The 21,570-nt window shown below is 50.3% G+C and overlaps 1 protein-coding gene across 2 annotated transcripts in view; it reads left to right on the top strand.

Moving 5' to 3' along the window:
- Positions 1-21,570, top strand: part of LOC136300182 (vascular endothelial growth factor receptor kdr-like) — a 129,746-nt gene that overhangs the window by 90,840 nt on the left and 17,336 nt on the right. The window contains exons 14-26 of one of the 2 annotated variants that reach the window (XM_066202391.1): positions 157-303; positions 2,642-2,767; positions 3,304-3,410; positions 4,468-4,603; positions 5,771-5,875; positions 7,990-8,103; positions 11,764-11,852; positions 13,288-13,453; positions 13,973-14,070; positions 15,000-15,122; positions 15,217-15,328; positions 19,888-19,987; positions 20,526-20,631. In XM_066202391.1, the coding sequence (XP_066058488.1) occupies positions 157-303; positions 2,642-2,767; positions 3,304-3,410; positions 4,468-4,603; positions 5,771-5,875; positions 7,990-8,103; positions 11,764-11,852; positions 13,288-13,453; positions 13,973-14,070; positions 15,000-15,122; positions 15,217-15,328; positions 19,888-19,987; positions 20,526-20,631 (1,529 nt within the window). Of the gene's footprint in view, positions 1-156; positions 304-2,641; positions 2,768-3,303; positions 3,411-4,467; positions 4,604-5,770; positions 5,876-7,986; positions 8,104-11,763; positions 11,853-13,287; positions 13,454-13,972; positions 14,071-14,999; positions 15,123-15,216; positions 15,329-19,887; positions 19,988-20,525; positions 20,632-21,570 lie in introns of both variants that reach the window. The other variant, XM_066202390.1, reaches the window with a different exon arrangement.

Genomic DNA, 21,570 nt, shown 5'->3' with positions numbered 1-21,570 from the left:
CACTCCTCCCAGAACCTTGGGGGGGGGGGGGGGATTTTTGAACAAGTGATCAACCCAACCTTTGCCACATCCCGCCCAGAGAGGCCGTGCCAGGAGGGGAGGGGAGGGAAGGGGCTCCCCAGCCCTGACTGGGGCTCTTTTCCCGTGTGGCTGCAGCGAAGGCGGCGCCGCTGGTGATCCAGAACCTCACGGACCTGGAGGTGAACATCAGTGGCAAGATCCTGCTGGAGTGCAGGGTCAGTGGGACCCCAGAGCCACAGGTCACCTGGAGGAAGAACGGCTACCCCATCTCAGCAGCATCAGGTGAGGTCCTGCAGCCCGGAATTGTTTGGGGTGTGGGATGATGGGCTGGCAGGGTCGCTGTGACATGGAGCCATGCCCGTGACTCAGGGCACACACACACATGGACATGGGAGTGAAGATTTGGAAGGGAGGTGGTGTGTGAATTTATCTGATCACTCAGAATCCGCCCGTGAGAGCATACAACAACTTAAGGAAGGCACGTCGAAAATAAGAGCTGATGATGGGACTTGGTTAGATAACCTGTTTGGTAAGTGGAATTTAACATCATGGACGAAGGAGCTTCTAAAAATGGGTCTATACACTTTAATCGTCATAATAGTTGTGCTAATAATGGCGCCTTGTTTGCTCCAGTGCCTTTGACAAATGATCAATAAAGTGATCAAGGGAATCTACATGGCTCAAAGAGAGGGGGGAGATGTTGGTACACAAATGCCCCTGGGCCCCATCCACACAGGCCCAGGACTGTCCAAGGATGTCCAAGGATTCCAGAGCACTGCAGGGGGCTCCAGCTTGGACTCTGAGGTCAGAGGAAACTCCTGAGTGCAGAGCCAGCCCAGCACACATCAGCATAGCCCTGGGAAATCAGGGAGCTTGTATGAGACCAGTGTGGGCACAACCTGAGCCACAGGGTGCGCCTGTGTCAGGGGGTCTGGCAGCACAGGCCTGAGCTCTCAGCTGTCCTGGGCACAATAAACTGCAGCCAAGTCACCTGGCAGAGGGATTCAGGGCATCCCATGGCGTATGGAATGTCCTTTATTTCCCACAGCACAGCGATGGGAATGCGCTCTCAGCTCCGTGGGACAGAGCCACCATGGGCAGGGAGCCTCACCCCAGCCTGCAGCTCCTTCCCCTGAGCCCAGGTGCCTTCCCAGCTCTGTGCCACAGAATCCTGGGATGTGCTGGGTTGGAAGGGGCTCACAGGGATCATTGATCCAGCTCCTTTCCCTGCACGGACACCCCGACAATCCCACCCTGGGCATCCCTGGCAGCGGTGTCCCAATGCTCCTGGAGCTCGGGCAGCCTCGGGGCCGTGCCCATTCCCTGGGCAGTGCCAGCACCCTCTGGGGGAAGAACCTTTCCTGATCTCCACCCTAACCCTGCCCTGGCACAGCTCCAGCCGTTCCCTGGGTGCTGTCCCTGCTCACAGGGAGCAGAGATTGGAGCCGTCCCTCATGAGGATGTCAAAGACCTCACTGAGGTCTCCCCTCGGTCTCCTCTGGCTGAACAAACCAAATGCCCTCAGCCCCTCCTCAAAAGGCCTCTCCAGATCCTTCCAAATCCTTGTGACTTCCTTTGGATGCTCTCCAATGGATTAAAGTCTTTTTTATATTCTGGTGCTCAAAACGGCACTGAAGGTGAGGTTCCCCCAGTGCGAAGTGAGTATATCCAGAGTCCTCCCATAAATCCTGGAGAATCCCATGTCAGGAGCTGGTCCTGTGACTTTAATTTTGCAACTTGGACTAGGTAGGAAATCTAGGATCATCTATAATTCAGATCAGAATGTTCTGAGAGAAACTCTTTATAGCTCCTGAAATTTTATAAATAATTCTAGAGGGACAAGCATGTAACTCATACAACCAATGGAAACATAAATAAAATATTTGGAAAAAACACCTCAGGGTAAATATTTCAGCACAGTGCATGGCAAGCTGTGTGCAGTGCTCTTGTTAACAACAACGGGATTCACAGGCAGAACACCCAGAAATTCAAAATGTCCTTCTCTTTTGGATTCCAAGCCTGACCCGTTTCCCTATTTCTACCCCAATCATCCCCTCAGTGAAACAGAAGAACTCTTGGCACAGTACCTCAGATCAGGAAAAAATGAAATTGGGAATATTAAATGTTATTAAAGTCTCTCATGGCTCATATCTAGGCAACCTCTCCATTCCCACTCCACCTGGCTGCCTGTGAATCCAGGATTGCTTCACACCGTTATTTTTCCAAGAATTGCCTAACTTGAGTTCCATGTTCCCCCTGTTAGCAGCCCCATCCCGTCCCACAGCCTTCAGCGATTCCACTGAGCTCCCATTTTTCCCAGTGTATCTTCCTGCTGTCAGACACCAATCCTGCAGCCCTTTGCTAACTTCTGGCTTCGTTTCCAGGCTCTACCCACTCTAAATCAAGAGCCGTGTTTGTTTAAATGCTGCCAAATAATTTACCCAGGTGTTGAAGAGGAAAAAGTCAGGGAAAGGTTGCCAGACCAAGAGGAGCACAGGATTAAAATGTGTCCTAGCACCAGAGCCTGCATGGATGGGAGCTGACCTTCAGCTCTGTCTCCTGAAAGTATTTTTGGCAGGCAGGTTATTGTGCCAACATTAACCAAAATGCCTTAAACCAGGAATTTCCATGGAAAACAACACCCTGGTGATTGAGAGAGTGAAGAAGGACGATGAGGGGCTCTACGAGTGCCGGGCCTCCAACGACTTGGGCCAAGACAGCACATCAGCCTTCATCAAAATCCAAGGTGAGCCCGGGCTGAGGGGGATGACTTGGGGAGTCTGACCTGGAACAGAGACTGGGCAGAGCTGGAGAATAAAGTAGGGATTTATTGAAAGGCCTTTAAGGATCCACCTTGGGCAGGACGAGAGCCTGGCCAGGGATACACTCAAGGTGGACTAAGAATGGTCACAAAAATGGCTGACTGTTCACGAGGTGTCAAACTTTTATAAGTTTTGATCCATTTGCATATTGGGATTTAATTGTCCAATTCCAGCTCCAGGCTGTGAGGTCCCATCCTTCTTGTTCCTCCCTCCAGCCCACCCTTGTTTGTGCTTTTGGGCTGACAGTTGTCCTTGTTGTGCAGCAGGAAAAGGATTTGTTTTGTGTCCCTGCTGTGTGCAGAGCCCAGTGACACTGACTGTGAGCTCAGAGCTGCACCCCTGGGCAGCACAGAACCTGAAAACATGAAAGCTAAAGCTTAAGGCATCAAGGGAATGCGCAATTCCAGTGGGCTCACTCAGGGGGTTGGACACATTTCTGACCTGGTTCATTCACCTGCAGGTTCTGAGGAGAAATCCAACATTGAGGTGATCATCCTGGTGTGCACAGGCCTGGCTGCCACGCTCTTCTGGCTCCTCCTGACCCTCTTCATTCGCAAGCTGAGAAAGGTGAGAGGGCTCCTGTCCTGCACAAGGGCTGGCATCTGCCTCAGTGGAATAGCAAAGGGACAAATGTTTGGGGCAGATGGTAGAAAAACTGGGAAAAAGGTCCCTGTAAAATTCAGTCCATGGTTTGGACTGAAATCAGGCTCCTCCCTCTTTATGAGTCAAACTGGCTTGTGAGAATAACAAAAAAATACGCTAGATCCTCTAAAATGAGGACTTGATTTCAGCACTTGACTCTAAAAAATATTAAAAAAACATCCCAGGCTGTCTGCTCTAGAAATGAGCTCAAACCACACAGCTGATTCGATCTCCTTGCCCTTTCTTCACCTCCCTTTTGTGGCTGAAAAAGTAAACTTGCAGTAAAGTTTCCAGGAATTTAGGTCTATTTTCCTGAAACAAACAGCAAACAGAAAGGCAAGCCCAGCTCTCTGCTCTGCTCCCACCAAACTGCAGTCCCAGTGCTGATCTCCAATATTTGAGTAAAATTTCCCTTCCTCTTGCAAACACGGGGATTAAGTTCACATTCTCATCCTTGACCTCAGCTTAACAGAGCTGTGGACAACACTGAATTTCCTCTTGCACTTCACACCTGTGCAAGTCTGCTCACCCAACCCAACCACAATTTCTCACTCTAGCAGCATCAGAAATAGCAATTTCCAGCAGCTTCCCCCCAGTTTTCAATTGCAATAAGTTGCAGCCATTAAGTGGAGAACCATGGAGAATCAACACTGCAGAACAAAACACGGTGACGGGTGCCAAAATATGCAGCAGGAAGTGCAGCTCCTGCAGTTCCCGTGGAAAACCAGTGATTTCCTTTGGCCGATCCAGGTAGATTTTGTGTTTCCCAGCATCGAGCGGCGCCTCTTCCCACGAGTGGCAGCCACACACAAACATTTGTGTCTCAGCTGTGGAACAGAAGCAGGAAGCTGCAGCGATGCATTCCTGGCCCCGAATAAATTTGCCTGGAAGGCAGGGAACTCCCGGGGCTGCCAGACAGCTCCCCTCCCTTTGGAACTGCAGCATAAATCCCCGGAATAATCCCTCCGCACCCTGTTTTTAGCCCGATGCCACCGACATTAAAACAGGATACCTGTCAATTATCATGGACCCGGAGGAGATGCCCCTTGACGAGCAGTGTGACCGCCTGCCCTACGACAGCAGCAAGTGGGAGTTCCCCAGGGACAGGCTGCGCCTGGGTGAGTGGTTTGGGGTCACAGCCGAGGGGAAGAATGATCCCAAAAGGTTCCCAAGGGCGCTGGAGCTGTTGGATAACCGAGGAAGAGCCTGGCGCAGTGCCGGGGGCACCGCCACCCTTGGGTTTGGGATCACAGAGCTCACGATTAGCCAGAATGGAGGGTGAAATGAGGGGTTTGGAAAGACTCTGTCAAAACAGCTGCCACCTCTTCTCCTTGGGAAAGGGAAGCCAAACTCCTGACAGGGGGGAAAGGTGCCTCCAGGTACCGTCCCTGCCAAAAGAGTGATTTCATCCCCATAGAGGAAAAAGGAAAGTGAATTTTCTCTTGAATAAAGCTATCAATTCATCAAATAATCACTTCCTTATCAGCCATCAGAACTCAGCTTTGAGCTGTAAAAAGCTCTAATGGAAAAAAGGAGCCACATTTCACTGAACAGCTCAGTTCAGTGGCTGATGGAGTGAGGAAATGCAAAAGAGCTGGCTGTGTTTGTACAGCGAAACTGTAACATCTGTGTGCACCGCGGAGTGCAGGGAAATATCTGTATTTGTGCGTGCTCTTGGTGCTGCAGCTGGAAAACGTGGAGGAGAGGACAGAAAAAAAACGCCACAAAATCTGAGGTGATGGTGGGACACAGCAACTGGCAGAACCAAAAACCAGACCCTGGGTCAGAGCCCTCAGAGCACACCAGGTAATACAGGCAGGAGAATCCAAATGACAGGGAAAATAAAGTTACTGTCCTAAATTCCATTTAGTGCAGCTTTTTCATCAAATCGATGCCAATAACCGAAGGGTTAAAGGATTGTGACCCCCTGCGTGCCTTGCTGGCTCTCTCAGTGGTTTATAAGAGATCAGGGTGCCACAGCTGACCCGAACTCTGCCCTCCCTGGGCTCCAGGACAGCCCCAGGTGACATTTCTCCCCTCAGTCCGTGTAGGTCAGCCGTGCCCTCAGTGAGCGCAGTGATTTCCCCTCCTCTGTTCTCTCCCGTGCTCTATTGCATCCAGGCCATATGGATAGAGATCCCTGGCTATCCATATGCTGCGGGATGTGATTCGGGCTGCTGTGCCTGTGTCTGTGCACTGTGCACCGTGTCTCCTGCACAGCTGAGGCTGCATGTCCCCTCCTGGCCGGTGCAGCCTGGGCTCACTCTCGACTCTTGCTTCTCTAGGTAAAACTCTGGGTCATGGTGCTTTTGGGAAGGTGGTGGAGGCGTCTGCTTTTGGCATTGATAAATCTTCAACCTGCAAAACAGTTGCCGTAAAAATGCTGAAAGGTACAAAAAACTCCCTCTGAGATCCTCCCCAGGCTGCTGAGGGGAGCCGGGGGCAGCCGGGGGCACAGGGCGCAGCTCGCTGTGTCCCGCAGGGAATGGGCTTCCAGGTGGGAATTCGCCGGCCTGGAGGGATGCAAGGGGAGGAAATGGCAGCAACTCCGTGTGCTGCGCTGCTGATTAAGGCTGGTATTCCTCGAGGGAGAAAACAGCAGCCTCCAGGTCCGTGGGGTGAGGAGGGAGACAGGTTACTGAGTGTAATTCCACGAGATAGCCCGAAATTGGAGCTGAGCCTTCCCTCGCAGCCCAGCCAGATGGAGAACAGTTCAGGGGGCTGGGAAAAATCCCAAGTGCCAGGGGAGGGAATGGGAGACACCTTGCTGGCAGTTGCTGATATGAAGGGAAGCTTTCCCCGTGGGGCGGAGGGAAGGAGGGAGCTCGGAGCCGGTTCTGAGCGAGGAGTGAACGCATCAGGCACACGCCGCCTGCTCGGGCAGGGCCGGGAGCTGCTCCTGAGGGGGATCCCAAAGGCTCAGCCCGTGCTGCCATGGCCCTCACGGCTCCATCCCGCTGCATGACACCATTAACCCCTGCAATGCCTCCGCCAGTGACTGCTGCCACGGGACTTGGCTTCTGCCACCAGCTGCCTCTCTCCCATCTCTCTGAAATCACAAACACACCCATTTATCACCTCTCTGGGCCTCCTGGTCTCCCCTCTCTATTTTCACCCTTCTGATCATCTCTCCTGCTGTTGTATCTTCTGTTCCACGCCCATTTCCAGATCCTTGAAATATCCTAGAAGTCCCTGACGCAGCCATATTCCCATCTCCATCCAGACGTACTGCCCTGGACAGCTCTGGGGTTTCATTCCCTTCCATGCTGCTCTTCCCAACTGATCCTCATGTCAGCTCTGCCCTGCCAGCACATATTCAGCAACATTTGGCAGATTCTCCATCGTTCTACGCCTCCCTCCCCCAGTGGAGGCAGCTGCCTCCTGCTCTGGTCTGCCCCTCCCCGACTAACGTGCCCGTAATTCATCACTTTCACCAATAAGGCAGATTGTCTAGTGTCACTCAATCCATCCAGGGAATTCAAAAGGCTCTGGAGGTGCCTGCATTTCTGCCATCTCCGTGCAGTATGCTCGGGCCTGTTCTGGATGGAAGGCTGAAATTCAATGTGCAGAATTATCTAAAACACTTCCGAGCTGGCTGCGGGTTCCAGCAGATGCCAGGGGAAATCAGGAGTGATACCACCCATGGACACACCAAACCCTGCTGACTGAAGGAATCTTGGAATAGCTCCTTCTTTGTGACACAGTTTGGAGAGAGATTATGGGGAATTCTACAAACATAAACACCAAAGGATTTGTTGCATAACTGTGTCTTCATGTTTAAACCTTACATGCTACAAAGGCAAAGGAAACAGGCCAAAGCCTCTCCCGTTCAAATACCTCATGGAAGTTTTGGAGAGAAGGCTGGGAAGATAAAGCAGCACCTGAACAACCTGCTCTGAGGCTGCCTGCCTTCAAATAATGTCACTGGCCAGCCAGTGCCTCCCCTGTCAGGTTCATGGCTCACACACAGATATTAGAAAATGTATTTCTTGGGTCAATAAGATCTTACAGGCCTGAGCTTTAGTCATGCTGTGCATTCCCTGGGACATCTGGGGACACAGCTTCCAGACCTGTGGGTTCCTCCTCACCTGCAGTGGAGAGCTCTGGGGTACTGCAACCAAGTCCTGCTGAGCTGCAGAGCCCAGCAGAGAGGAAGGGACACGTTCTGTGTGCTGTGGGGGCTTGCAGAGGTTGGCTTTGCTAAGCTTGCAAAACTGAGTCCTGCCAAAGGCTCTGTGGGGTCAGGTTTGGGGGAAGGGACCGTCACCTCCATAACCCACGCTCGAGAAAGGAAGAGTCACCCGAAAGATAAAGTGTTATCCCACTTCATAAAGGTCAGCAGACAATGAAACGGATGAATTATTATCTGTGTGAGAGTCTGAAAAGCCAAGATACTGCAAGGGACCTGGGTGGGTTTTGTTTCGAAGGATAAACAGGATCTTGCTGTGTCCTGTTGAAAATATCCTGTTGTGTAAAGATGAATTTTCCTGTTTATCTTAAGCAGAATGTGCAACTACTAACGAGTGCAAGGCTCTGATGTCTGAGCTGAAGATCCTCATCCATATAGGACATCACCTGAATGTGGTCAACCTGCTGGGAGCCTGCACCAAAGCTGGAGGTGAGGAGTCCTCAGTAAATCAGGAGCGAAAAAGAAAACACCTTTCAGACACTTCTTGGGGGTTTGGAAGTGCCTGTGGTGCAGCCAGTGCAAGTGCAGCCAGTTCCAGCTCTCTGCTCACAGGAGAGCTGCTGCTGCTCCTGCAGGAGGTGGCCTGATCCCATCCAGGGCTCCTGAAGCTCTCCCACCCATGGTGTCACCTCTCTGTTTTCTCTGGAGGCCTGTTCCCAAAAGGCATTCTGCACTGAAGGGAGGAGGACTCTGGATTGCAGTGAGGTGCCCAGTTCCTCCCCAGTGTGGGCATTTCCAGGCTGCTTCTCCCTCTCCTTCCCTGCCTTATCAGGAGGATGCACCAGGCTGAGCTCTTGGCTGCCTGAACCTCCTCTTCCCCAGCATTCACCCTCTCCAGGCAAACACAGCAGGTTCTGCCCCGTGCACAGGAAACCTGGGACAGCCCAGGCTGCAGCAGGAGCAGGGACTCGCACGGGGCTGAGCTGGCAGGACTGGCCCTGCATCACACAAAATCCCATAAATCTCAGACCTTTGTCACTAGAACACCCGTGCCCACACTGCCAGACAAAGCAGCCGTGCCTCTTGCTGTGCTCCAGCTTCAGGGGAGCAGCTCTCGAGGATGGCTCCTCACTGCTGACCTTCAAAAACCGCCCCAAACAGACAGGTTTGGGTGATCCGAGGGCAAGGGAGAGTCCAGAGTGAAATAAATGAAGGGGGGAAATCCAGAGGGATGGTGCACAGATCTCTCGTCATCTGAGACCCCAAAACCATCAGTTCCCGACGACTGGTGTCCAGTCACAAGGGGGAAGGAAAACTTCAGTGTGGTAGATTTGGGAGGATGCCAGGGAAGAAATCTTTCCTCCAGCAAGGTGGTTCCAATTCCTCAGGAAACAGCAGCCAGCAGCCATGGATGCTGCTGGGATGTGGGAGCCACAGATTGTGGGGTTTTTATCTTCTTTTCTTCTGTTCGAGCCGGGATTAAACGCTCGAGAGACGGCGTTCATGTTCGGACCCAGGTGTTTATTCATTCTTGCCTATGTTACAGTCTCACAAGTTGTGAGCTCTAGCTAACAAAATGAAAAATGGCTCTGTCTCTAACTCTTTCCAAAATCTTTTAAGCACAAATTATCCAATAACGAGAGGACACCTATATTATTTTGACTGTTAGCCCAATAACCAACCACCCGTGACAGCAATGTGAATTTTTCTACCCAATTACAAAACACCACCCAGACCCATGAAGAAGAAGGTGAAAAAGAAGAACTTAGTCGACATCCTAAATCCTTCATCTTGCCTTATATATATATAACTCTAGTCTAAAACCTTAAACTCTAAGTTTTGCACCCTGTGCTATCACACACTTCTATTCAAACTCCACACCCACAGTCCCAGTGCTGTCTCTCAATTTTGGGAGCCTTTTCCACGGCCTCAGGTCCAATGCAGTGTTTGCTTGGGGGTCAGTGCCTGTCAGCACAGAAAATCTAAAATTCTCAGCGCCCAGGGTTCCAACGATAGATGGGGAGCTCCCAAGAACTGCAGCACTCCAGACCCCAAAAGCTTGTGTGGGAGCAAGGGCAGCTCCAGCTGGAGGGATTTAGGGCTCAGATACAGCAGCCAGGAGCCTTTGCTTGGGGTGATGAGCAGAGGGGCTGGAACACTGGGAATGCTGGTGACTCTCCTGTGCTGACAGGTCCCTCAGGGGGCTCAGGACAAACAGGTGACAAACCTGGCAGCAGGACCAGGGCTCAGTGGTTCTTAACCAAAGCAGCCCCAGAGTTGTGCTTGCACAGCAAGACACACCTCAGGCACCCCTGATCAAAGCCTCTCAGTGTCCCGTTTCTAGGAAAGTTTTCTCCCAGGAGCTCCTCGATTTCCCATTCTCCAGCCTGCCCCATCCTGAGTGGGGGTGACCCTCCCTCCTCCCTGCCAGGAGCCTGGGAAGCCTTTGGGGGGCCGAGTGTGGAGCAGAGGGGTGCAGCAGGACCCCACAGGGCACGGGGCAGCCTCGGGGCAGGCACTGCTTTGTTCTGCTCTGAGCAGTGCAGGTGCAGACGAAAGAAAAACAGCCTCGAGCTCCAGGGACAGACACAGCTCCGAGTTCCTGTGAAATTCCAGGGCTCTCTCCCCTCCCCTCCCCTCCCCTGTCAGGCTTTATGTAACCGTGTATTCCTGATGGAGGCTGGTACTCAGTATGCACATACATTATCTTAACAAGGTACCAAATAACAGAATTTAACACTTTGGCGGAGTGTCTGATGTTCAGCAGTCAGAACTAATGCAGTGTGTGCTTTACAATGAGGGAACAAAATATGGGGAGGCCGTGTGTAGGAAGCGTTTCAAAACCATGAGTAAGTCACTGAGCAGAGCTTTAAAGCTGTTCTGGAATCTGCATTTCCTCAGGGCATCCGTGAGGGACACTGGACTTTGTGTTCTTCAGAGCCAAATCTCTTGAGCACGGCCAGGTCCCAGCACTGAGCAGAGCTCTGGGGTCAGCACTGGAGCCACTGGGATTTGGGGGTTTGGGGTTGGTGTTTCTGCAAGGTGCCAGGTTGTTGCAGCTGCAGGCAGAGGGGCTGGGGGTGCTGGAGTGGGTGTGCCCCCAAGGCAGGGCTGGGGGGAGTGCAGGGCCTGCAGGAACCCGCAGGGAACACCCTGGGCTTGGTTCCTGCAGGAATTCAGCGTCTCCCTCTCTGTGGGGCCGTGTGCTCCCAAAGGCTGCTCCTCTCGCTGTCCCACACTGTCCCGGGGTCACTGTCCCTCCTGGGGCTGTCCCCAGGCAGTGCTGGACAAGGAGCCGAGTGCAGCCCCGCTCCTGCCCGGGAGGATGCAGGAATTCCTGCAGGAATCCTGCCCAGCTCCTTCCCCAAAGCCAAGGGCAGCTCTCAGCATTTCTCCTTTGAATTCAAACTCCTCAGTCTGAGCCACAGACCTTCTCCAGAGAAAAAGGTTCTGGACCTGAAAGTCTGAGTGTTTGGGGTCAGTAATATTCCATGTTTATCCGCATCCCAGTCCCATGAATTCACCTCGTCTTTCATTTGATGATTACAAAAAAATAAAAGTCCAGAGTGCAGCTTTTCCCTTCCCTAACATCTCACCCTGCAATATAAAAGCATTTCGAGCAGCTCTTAAAAGCCTGCATAATTGTATAAAAGCAGCACTGAATCTACAGTGGTTTGTGAAGGAATAAGGAAGAAAGCGAGAGCCCTTTCCAGGCTTTCAGGAACCTCAGACTGGGTATTTTTGCAGCTTTTCGTTTAGATCTGTCTGTGGCCCTGCATACTTTGATTTCCTCCCGTGGCATCAGCTCCACCCAAAACAAACAATTGTGAAGCCAGCAGAGAAAATGAAAACTGCTCCATGTACAGGGCAAACCAACCTCAACAGCATCTGGGACTGTGTTGATCATCCTGAGCTTTCCTTGTTTATAAATTAGGAATAAATACCAACTGTTAGCATCCAGTGGGGAAAACTAAGAAATGTGTTCCCTTCTCTCCACATCCCTGCTGCTTGTGTCACCGCTGTGTTTCCTCATTTCCTCGTCTGTATAATAGAAATGCCACTTATTTTGAAGAGGATTTGGTAGGATAAATTAGAATTCTGTGCTTTGCAGTGCTCCAAAACTCATTTGACTTTCACTGTCTTTTTTAGGTCCTTTAATGGTCATAGTGGAGTACTGCAAATATGGAAATCTGTCCAACTATCTCAGAGGAAAACGAGGAGATTTCATTGCGTACAAGGTAAGAAGATGAGACTTCTCACAGGCACAAGGCAGAGGATCAACAACCACTGACAAAAGCTGGATTTGCTCTGCACAGGCACCGAAATTGTTGGGTATTTCTATGGGCACTTTATTTTCTCTCCACATTTCAATTTGCACAAGCAAGAGGAGGGATTTTTTTTTTCCACTTTATTTCCTCTCTACATTTCAATTTGTACAAGCAAGAAGAGGGATTTTTTTTTTCACTTTATTTTCTCTCCACATTTCAATTTGCACAAGGAAGAAGAGGGATTTTTTTTTCCCCTGCAGGATCTCACTGCTGTCCTCTTCTAGCATCTCCTAAAGAATTGATTGCAAGTACCCAAACACTCCAGAGGACTTGAAAAAGAGGGAATTGCTTGTGAGATATTTCCCAGCACAAGGGGGTGCAACAAAATAGTAGTGGAAAAGTGGCATTGACTGAACTGGGAGAAGGTGAACCCTCCCAAAACACAAATCTGGTTTGGGGATTTTTGTTTCTAAGCCCCACGTGGAAGCAGCTCATGCTTCCCCCATCTGCTCATTCCCATCCTCTGTCCCTTCCCCTGTGCCAGCCCTGGAGTCTGTGCTGGAGCAACAGCCTGGATGGTGGATATTCTGCATCAAAACCAACCAAATGGTTTGAGTTCCCTAACACTTCTCTGCATCCACACAAACATCTGTGCCAGCACAGCCTGGGCTGGGGTAGGAGCAGGACACAGGAGCAGAAATCAGAGCTGGGGAGGGATGGGACTGACTCCTTGTGAATATCCAGCGTGGAACAGGCTCTGTGATCCCAGCCCTGCCAGAAACTGCAGCCTCACCAAGATTATTTTCCCAGATTATTCCATTATTATTATTATTATTTTGTTGTTGTTGTTGTTGTTGGTATTGGACTATTATTATTATTATTATTATTGTTATTGTTATTGTTATTATAGCTGTTGTGTACAGGCAGCAAAGTACATGAGGGACTTTGTGTGAGTGAAGATTTTCCTGGTGCAGTCACTCAGAATTTCTTTCTCACCGCTGTTGCCGTGAGTTGAGGGCTGGTTGTGCCTCTCTCCCCAGCACAGACACATGCGTGCCCGTCATGCACTCACCTCGAGGGGATTTTTAACATCCTGAGGCAGCAAGAGAATTACAGCCTCTGTCTGCTCACCTCTCAGTCTCACCCAGCTTTCAGCCAACTCTGATGTGGAATATTGCTATCAGTGAAAGGGGGATAATAGGGAATAATAGGAAACCAGACTTTATTAGTTTATAGTTAGAACTAACAAAGCCTGGATTCCTATTTATTCCCACTTCAGGAACCATCATGTTCAAACATGCTCATCTTCAGAGGACCCTTGCTCCTTATGCCATTGTGTCACATATTTGGAATCCTCAGGCTTTGCATCATGCAAAGCTAAAAATTTGGTTTATGCCTTTTCTAGTCCCAGGAAAACTCGGACCAAGCAGAGAAAAGTCTGGATGAGTCCAACAGTGATTTGACTGAACTGATCAAGAGGCGCCTCGAGAGCGTGGCCAGCACAGGCAGCTCTGCCAGCTCAGGATTTATTGAAGATAAGAGTTACAGTGACTCAGAAGATGATGAAGAAGGTAAAAGAAACCTACCTCATCCCAAATCTTTTATTTGAAAGTTTTCTGTCACGTGGTTAATGCCACCCACACTGTCACACACTTTACAAGCCCTTACATGGCTTGGCTTGTTCCTGAAATCCCAAATTCTTCCTCCGGCCTGGTCCCCACTCCAGCTGAGAGCTCTGTATTGTGTACAAAAGCTGCTCCTGTTGTGTGAGAGGAGAAATAGGAATGTTTTACCAGACTTGTGAGGTCACTCTGTCCCTGGGCTCTTGTCTGTAAAGTTTCCCTCACTCCCAGCCTGAGGTGTTGTTTCCCCATAGCTAAATGAGTGACTAATGGACGAGGGGACTTGGTTAATCACCTGATCTTCTGCCTGTGGGTCAGTGGTGGCTTACCCAGAGCTGGAACCCCGCAGAGATCTCACAGCCAGCGCTCAGGTGTGGGGCTGGGGCTGTCGGCACACCAGTGGCACCAGTGCCACACAGCTCTGCAGCTGTTGCTGCAGGGTTTTGCCACGTCTCTGATCTCTCCTAGATGCTGAGGATCTGTACAAGAGGCCCTTGACTCTGGAGGATCTGATTTGCTACAGCTTCCAGGTGGCAAAAGGCATGGAGTTCCTCGCCTCCCGAAAAGTGAGCTCATTCAGCCTGCCTGCGGAGTGTCTGAGATGGAGAAACCCAAACACACTTTTGAGTCTGAGAAATCTGCTTTTTGCTCTTCTCTTGGAGTGCTGGAGATCACGTCAGCTCTGGTGGTTAAGCAGTGATTAGCACTGAAGGGGCTGTGGGGGAACATCCATCACGTTCTTGGCTGCAGGGACTGGCATGTGCAGCAGGAGGGTTCAGATAGAAGGAGTGAATACAGATTGTCAGACCGTTTGTGGAAGTGCCTCACAAATAAATGCAGAAAGGGCTTGTAGAGAAAGCTCCTCTTAGTGTGGTGAACAGCAACACTGCTGAAAAGGGAGGAGGAGGAGGAGGGAGTATCCACTGCTGAGGAGGGAGCGTCCAGTTATTCCTTTAGTTGGTCAGAGGTGCTGGGACTGTCAGCCAAGTCAGCACCCCTTGGATGAACAGGAAGGAGTTTGTAGCCTGTGGAACACCTTTCCAGGTAAACGCAGTGTAATCCACGGGCCAAAGTGTGCACACAGCTGAGCCGGCACCCACACACACACCACACCAGGGCAGCCCCCCGAAATCCTGAGCAGGGTTAGCCCATCTCTCACCCTCCTGGACCTGCGCTGCCAAATGGAGCTGCAGCTGCTTTTTGGCTTCTCCTGAATTTTCCAAGGATCAGCTGACTAGAAAACAGGACTCCCTTCCTCGTTGTAACTGCACAGTTATTTCAGACAGAAAAATCAGAAAACTGACTGTAATATTGGCTTGTTCCCTGAGTTATTCTCTCTTTTGCATATCCCAGTGTCTCTGCAGCAATCCCCACTCCCTTCTCTGCTCCCAAGGCAGTTCATTTCTTTCCCCATTCCCAAAGCAGCTCTCCTGCTTCCAGCTGGAGCAGGGGCTCCTTGGCCAGCCCCCTCTGACCCCGTGTCATTCCCTGGCAGTGCATCCATCGGGATTTGGCGGCCAGGAACATCCTCCTGTCCGAGAACAACGTGGTCAAGATCTGTGACTTCGGCCTCGCCAGGGACATTTATAAAGACCCCGACTACGTCCGGAAGGGAGATGTGAGTGCAAGAAGCTTCACTTGTTACCCTCAGGCCGGGCTTGGGCAGGTCAGTAACAGCACATCTGGCAACCTGTTGTGTCTCTGGCTTTTAGGCACGGCTTCCACTCAAATGGATGGCTCCAGAGGCTATTTTTGACAAAATTTACACCACGCAGAGCGACGTGTGGTCTTTCGGAGTGCTGCTCTGGGAAATATTTTCTCTAGGTAAGAATGGTTTCAGACCCTTTTTTCCCCCCAATTTATGGTTGCTTAGCTAAGAAAAGCTTTTAACAAAGGGTGATCATGTGGGACAGTGCTTCTGTTTCACTGAGGACAAGTGCACAGTGCAGATCGGGTGTAAAATAACCCCAAATTTCAGTGAGAACTCCACCTGACAAAGAACATGAAAACACTGGGGAGGGGGATCAAAAATCCAAAATCCTGGACCTAACATTTGTACCCACTGAAAGCAACAGAGCCCGGAGATAAAATGCTGCTGGGGGGAGTGGGAGATCCCTTGGATAACAATGAAGAAGTTTCCTTGTAAAACCAAACGTGCTTCAGGGAACCCCAGAGCTCCAGGGCTGCAGAGCCACCCTGCTGTGGGCACAGTGGCTGCTGCTGCTGCTGCTGGCAGCCCACGGACACACGAGCCCACGTGGTGGTTTATCCCAGCTTCATCCTCCACCCCACAAAAGCTGAGATTTTCTAGGTAAGAAGAATCTAGCGGCAGCTGCTTGGTGCAAGGACCAGCGCTGGGCTCAGCCTGAGCGCTTTTGGCAGCAGAACAAGGGTAGAACGGGGGCTCTCGTGGCTGCATCATTTGCAAGCCACAGCATTTCTAGAAGAATAATAATGTTGTTCTTTATGTACTGGAGATTTCATCCCAGGGTGCTGTTAGATTTCTCAGCCTGGCTGAGCTCTGGTTACTGTCCAGCAGATAAAGCTGTGAAACTTAGACAAGCAGCCCTACAGACACTTGGACTGTGCTGCTCTCAGATTCTCCTTGCAGAGTGGCAAGATTTGTTTTCCTCGGGGAATTTAGGAATGTCAGCTCTGGCTTTTTAATCAGCATTTGCAGACAAAAGAAAACAAGAAGCATTGTCAACTTAAGCTGCTGGATTTTTAAGCAAACTCTAATCTCCTTCTATCTTTAGTTCATGGATCAGTTAAAATTAATGATTTGGCTCAAGATGCCAAGTGAAAATGCAAAGTCTGGAGCTGTTTCTCTCCTAATCTTTGCTTAGGGCTGGCTGCAAGATCATAACCTGCTCTCAGTCCAAGTCTTTGCTTTGGACTTTTCCCCGCTCCACGTCTGCACACCAAGCAGAAAGTTCACACTCGAGTGCTTGAAACAAGTGGCAGCTCCTGCTTTTCCCTGGGGTTCAGCCCTCTTTGTTTAGGGTGCTGTTATTTTGGGGTGAGCCCTCCATGGCTCTGTTACAGCATCACCTGCTGCAGGTTTGGAGACGGCACAGGGAGGCAAAGCTCCAGGAGCACCAGGAATGCCCTGGGTTTATCAGATTTTTCAGGAAGGTGCTTTAGCATCAGCACCCAGAGACACACTCAGGGGCAGGCTCTCCTCTGGGAACCAAAGGAACGCAGTGCTGATGAATCCAAGAGGCACTGCAGGAACACACTTTGTATCGCTCCCAAAGCTCCTGACAGAATTTAACAGATGGGCTTTAATACTGAACACCAATACAAATTAAAATCCAGTCAGTGAAATTCACCTCTATTTTAATCTATTAAAAAAAACTCAAAAAACATCATTTTCTCTGGGTTCTTTTAGCCCCTTTCTTGGCACTGTCCCCTCCTGAATTTGGAATCTCCCAAATGGCTGCAGGGGCTGCCACCCGTGCAGCAGCCCCTGCCCTGGGTGTGACGTAGATCCCAAACTGCTTTCTCAGTTGGTGGCACAGGCTCAAAACCAGTCATTTTCCCTGAGAGGGGTTTTCATCCAGCTCATCCAGGCATGCCTGTGGTTTGGCACTGCTCACATCTGCAGCTCAAACGATAAATATTTAATTAAGGATTTGTGTCACTGATTGAATTCTCTCATATAAAAGTTTTACAGATCATTGAGAGCCACGGGATGGAAGTTATTTGTCGTTGCCACAGGGTGTGTTTTGGCTCCCATTTACAGCTGCTGCTCTCACTGGGTCCCAGAGACTGAGAACCCTCTAAAAAAGGGGGGAAAATCCTGATTAGGAAAATGCAGAGTGTAGTTTGTGTCCTTGCAGGGTCAGAAGCTGAGTGAAGGACAATAGGCTGCCTGCAGGAAGGCTGGCTCTGCTTTGGTGATACACAGGGAAATCAGGACTCGAGGGAATATTAATTTCCATCTGGGGCTGAGTTTGCAATGAGCTTTAAATTATTCAGATGGGGTCAGCACACCTCGTGTCAGGTAGTGCCAGCAGTGTTTAACACATCCTGAAATCACTGGTGGTGCAGAATGTCGGTGTCTCCTGGAATTTCAATGTGCACCGTTCCAAAAGCAATCAGAGATAATTATGTAAACAAGCAGTGCCTGGTAGTAACATCAGCATCTCATTATCCCACTGAAATAAAACCAAGATCAAAAGAGGGCTCCCATATCCAATGCATGCCACATCTTTGAGCATTTTGAAGGAGATTTCCCCTAAGGAAAACATCATGTGTAGGCCTTACACCATATGTTCCAGCCTACGTTTCTCCCAAGCTGTCTCAGCATTCCAAATCCAAGTTATTAGACTTATCCCAGAGTCCAGATAAAGACAGTGCTGAGTGGAAGTGGGAAAGGGAGAGTTCCTTGCTTTTATGATCTGAGCTGCCTCCAGCTGGTAGGAGGCCAGTGCTTGGCCAAAATATAAATTACCAAAAGATCCTGCAGTCAAAAATCAGTCATGGACTCATGGAATGTCCAGCAGCTGGAATGGATCTCCAGGATGACCTAGTCCCAATCCCTCCTGCCATGGGCAGGACACCTCCTACTAAACCTGGTTGCTCAAGGCTTTATCCAAGCTGGATTTGAACACTGCCAGGGTTGGGGCATCCACAACTTCTCTGGGCACCCTGTGCTGGGGCCTCACCACCCCCCAGTAAAATACTTCATCCTAATATTTAACCTGAATGTCCCTTCTTTCAGTTTATCCCATTACTCCTTGTCCTATCACTGTTATCCAGTGCCTTCCCTGTGTTTGCTCTCACCAGCACCTTGCAGTTGATCTGATCTGTGGTGTAAGCAAAGGGAGAGCACCGCTCAGACTGTGAGAGCGAGTGGGATTCTCCATCTGTGAGATGAGCAGTTAATTCCAGGTTATTCTGAGCAGACTGACAGCCAAAGGCAAGGCTGGGAAGGAAAATCCAGGTATAAGGCGGAAATGATGCTGCTGCCTGTCTCCAGCTTACATAACTCCAGGAGACACTGTCAGCCCTGTGCTCTGGTACTTGCACATCCAGGGAATTCAGAAGTGCTGTGGATCAGCATCCCTGGGCCCTGCATGTCCTGGGAGCCCGTTTGTGCTGAGATTCCTTCTCAGGCAGGGCTGGGATCTCAGTTCCCCAGGGCAGGTGCTGCCCACTGAGCAGTCACCTTCACAGAGTAGAATAATTCTGGAAGCAGCCACATTTTGGCCCCTTCTTCAATGCTTTAGCCAAAAGATTTCGGCTGTTCTTGTTGTGCCCCCAAGTGCACAGCACGTGATGGTGTTTCCAAATGGGGAAAAAATGGCAGGAAATACGCAGGAATGTTATAGACAGATTCCTCGAGGGCTGGATAGAGATTCCATTCAATCTCCTATGTTAAGACTTGATTAAATTGTTTCTCAGTTCATCATCCAGCCTCTGGGATCCAGCCAAAATGTCCAAGACAAGGTTGTGCTGCTCAGAAGCCTTTGCTGAGGAGGGAGGGAAGTTACAAAGCTTTTCCTTTTATCCGCGGTAGGTTCAGTAACATTTCCAACTTCAGACCTCTCCTGAATTTTACCTGTGAGCTCTGGATTACTCAGATGCCACGGAAAACTCTCCCAGACTTTTGTGGGAGGTAACGCAAAGATCCCAGCCCTTCACAGCATTCAACCTCTGCAAAGCAATTCCAGCTGCCACGAGCTGCCTTGCCGGGGTTCAGCCAACACTTGAGTGGCACTCGAGGTAAACAGCACGGAACACACAGACAGGAAAGAAAACAAGGCTGAAAAGCTGGGAGGTCGCTGTCAAGGGAGTGTTCCCTGCAGGATGATGCAAATCCAGCAGCTGGTGAACCAGGAGAGGAGCAATTCCACACATGGGGTTGAACCAAGGTTCTGGTGGTCGTTGGCTGGAGCCAGGTGCCCACAGCCCCCTCTGCACTCACTCATAGGGGGTCTCAGGCAGTGAAGGATGAGGTGGAATCACTCACTCCGTGTGTATCCACTCAGTGCAGGACGTTGGCAGGGTAACAGTTCAGAAAGCACCGTGTAACCCATTGGATGAGCTGGAACTTTTCTCCCACTGACCAAGAGATAATTTAAAGTCTTAAACTAAGAAAGTTCATTTCTCCTGTGCCCTGTTTTACCTTGGAGTGGTCCTGACTGTATCACAAATGCAGAGGAGACGGCGTGTTTGAAACCTCTGAGGAGGCAGAGTGAGTCTGTAACGGGTTTACAAAGAAAAATGTAGATTGTGAGTGACTGCAACTCCTTCTTCACTCGAGCTCCTGATACTGCCAGACTCTGGTCACCTGGAATGCTCAGCAGAGATCAGCAGTTCCCTGGGCTGGGACACAGGGACTGCGCCATCCTGAAGCCCTCTGGTTCCTCCCACAGGTGCCTCTCCATACCCTGGAGTGCAGATCGATGAGGATTTCTGCCGGCGGCTCAAGGAGGGCACCCGGATGAGATCTCCAGAGTATTCCACTCCCGAAGTGTAAGAGCTGCTGATGGTGCGGGGACCTGATACATCTCACAAAAGGGATTGTGTTTGACTGGGGAGGGGGAGGAGGCCACAGCTGGGTGTTTTCTCTGCAGTAAAGCTGTGATTGAGTGTATTTGGGGTGTCTGACAGCACAGACTAATGCTAAGGACAGACCAAGTCAGCCTGACCTTTGCCAACAAGAAGATGGTCGGATGTCCCACGTCAGCTGCAGTTCATGGAGCTCAGGCTTCAGATTCTGTGACAGAAACCCAGAACCAGCTTTTATTGTCATAACCAGGGCTTATTTCAGCAGTATCAGCAGGGCCCAGCAGCCAGACTCTGAGTTAGCTGAAAACCAAAATCCTGCAGGCTCAGCTGAGGCAGGAAGCAAAAAGCATTCCACAGGGAAACTAAAACGGAATTTCAGCATGTGGAGACCTGACCCTCTGTTAATCCAAAGACTGACCAAAGCAAGCAGCAGTGGAACGAAACAGTGTGGAAGAAGAGCTCCCATCCTTTCCCATCCCTAATCCCTGTTTTGTTCCCCCAGCTACCAAACCATGCTGGATTGCTGGCACGGGGTCCCCACGGAGAGGCCAACGTTCACCGAGCTGGTGGAGCGCCTGGGGGATCTGCTCCAGGCCAACGTGCAGCAGGTACAGCAGGGCCACCCCCTCTGCAGGGAATGGGCGTTTGGAGTGGACACCTGTGTGCACGGGCAGAGGTGAAGCTTATGAAACACCAATATGAGATTTCACTTCCTAGCACAGCTCACTGGGGAGACGCCTGCTGGGATGAGTAAAGACAACGTTAACTACTCAAATGTTAACTTCACTTCTGATTTCCTCCACCTCCTGGACTTTGTCTCTCATTTCCAAGTTTATGTTCACCAGTGCCCTTGGGGGCTTTACAATTATGCAGCTTAAAGCACAGGAAGTCAGGTATATGGTGGTGAATTTCATAACAGTTAAACCAGTTGTTTTCTTCTTCAGTAAAAAACAACCAGATCAGTTATGTAATTGTCAATTTAATTGAAGAAGAAATCAAACATTCTCCTCCAGCTCCTTCCTGTTTGTAAACAAATTTAGTGGAGCTGAGTTGAAGAGGGCCCAGTCTGCAATATGAAGAGCTTGTGAGTTTGATTCTATAACCAAAGTAAATTGAGGAGACATAAAAATCATGATAAGGGAATAGGGCACTTAACTGCTTCTCAAAATTAAAAACAAAAAGAAGCACAGGGAAATTTGGACGAGGAGTTTCAGGAGCTAAAGGCAGAGTCATTCCTGAGGATTGCTGCAGGGGGGTAATGACAAGGCAGAGCTCATTACCATGAGCAGCAGCAATTCCTGGGAAGGACAAGAAATTAAATCCTTTCAGGCACCCATTCGAAGGCCTGGCTCTTCCCAGGCTCCTGAAGCTGAACAGAACCAAGCAGTCTGTACATGGCCCATTGCTTCTGAGCAGGACTGGAATATCTGAGCCCATGTCCAGCCATCCCACATCACAGCGTTCCCAAAGTGCCCCAGTTTCCTCACAAAGCCTCCTGCACAGTCATTCTTGGATGAAGTGTGCATTCCAACTTCCAGAACTTCCAC

Source organism: Chamaea fasciata, unplaced genomic scaffold (assembly GCF_029207755.1).
Source record: "Chamaea fasciata isolate MVZ Bird 193981 ecotype frontalis unplaced genomic scaffold, bChaFas1.0.hap1 SCAF_22, whole genome shotgun sequence".
Classification (NCBI taxonomy): domain Eukaryota; kingdom Metazoa; phylum Chordata; class Aves; order Passeriformes; family Sylviidae; genus Chamaea; species Chamaea fasciata.
This window is presented reverse-complemented; position numbering and strand designations above follow the sequence as displayed.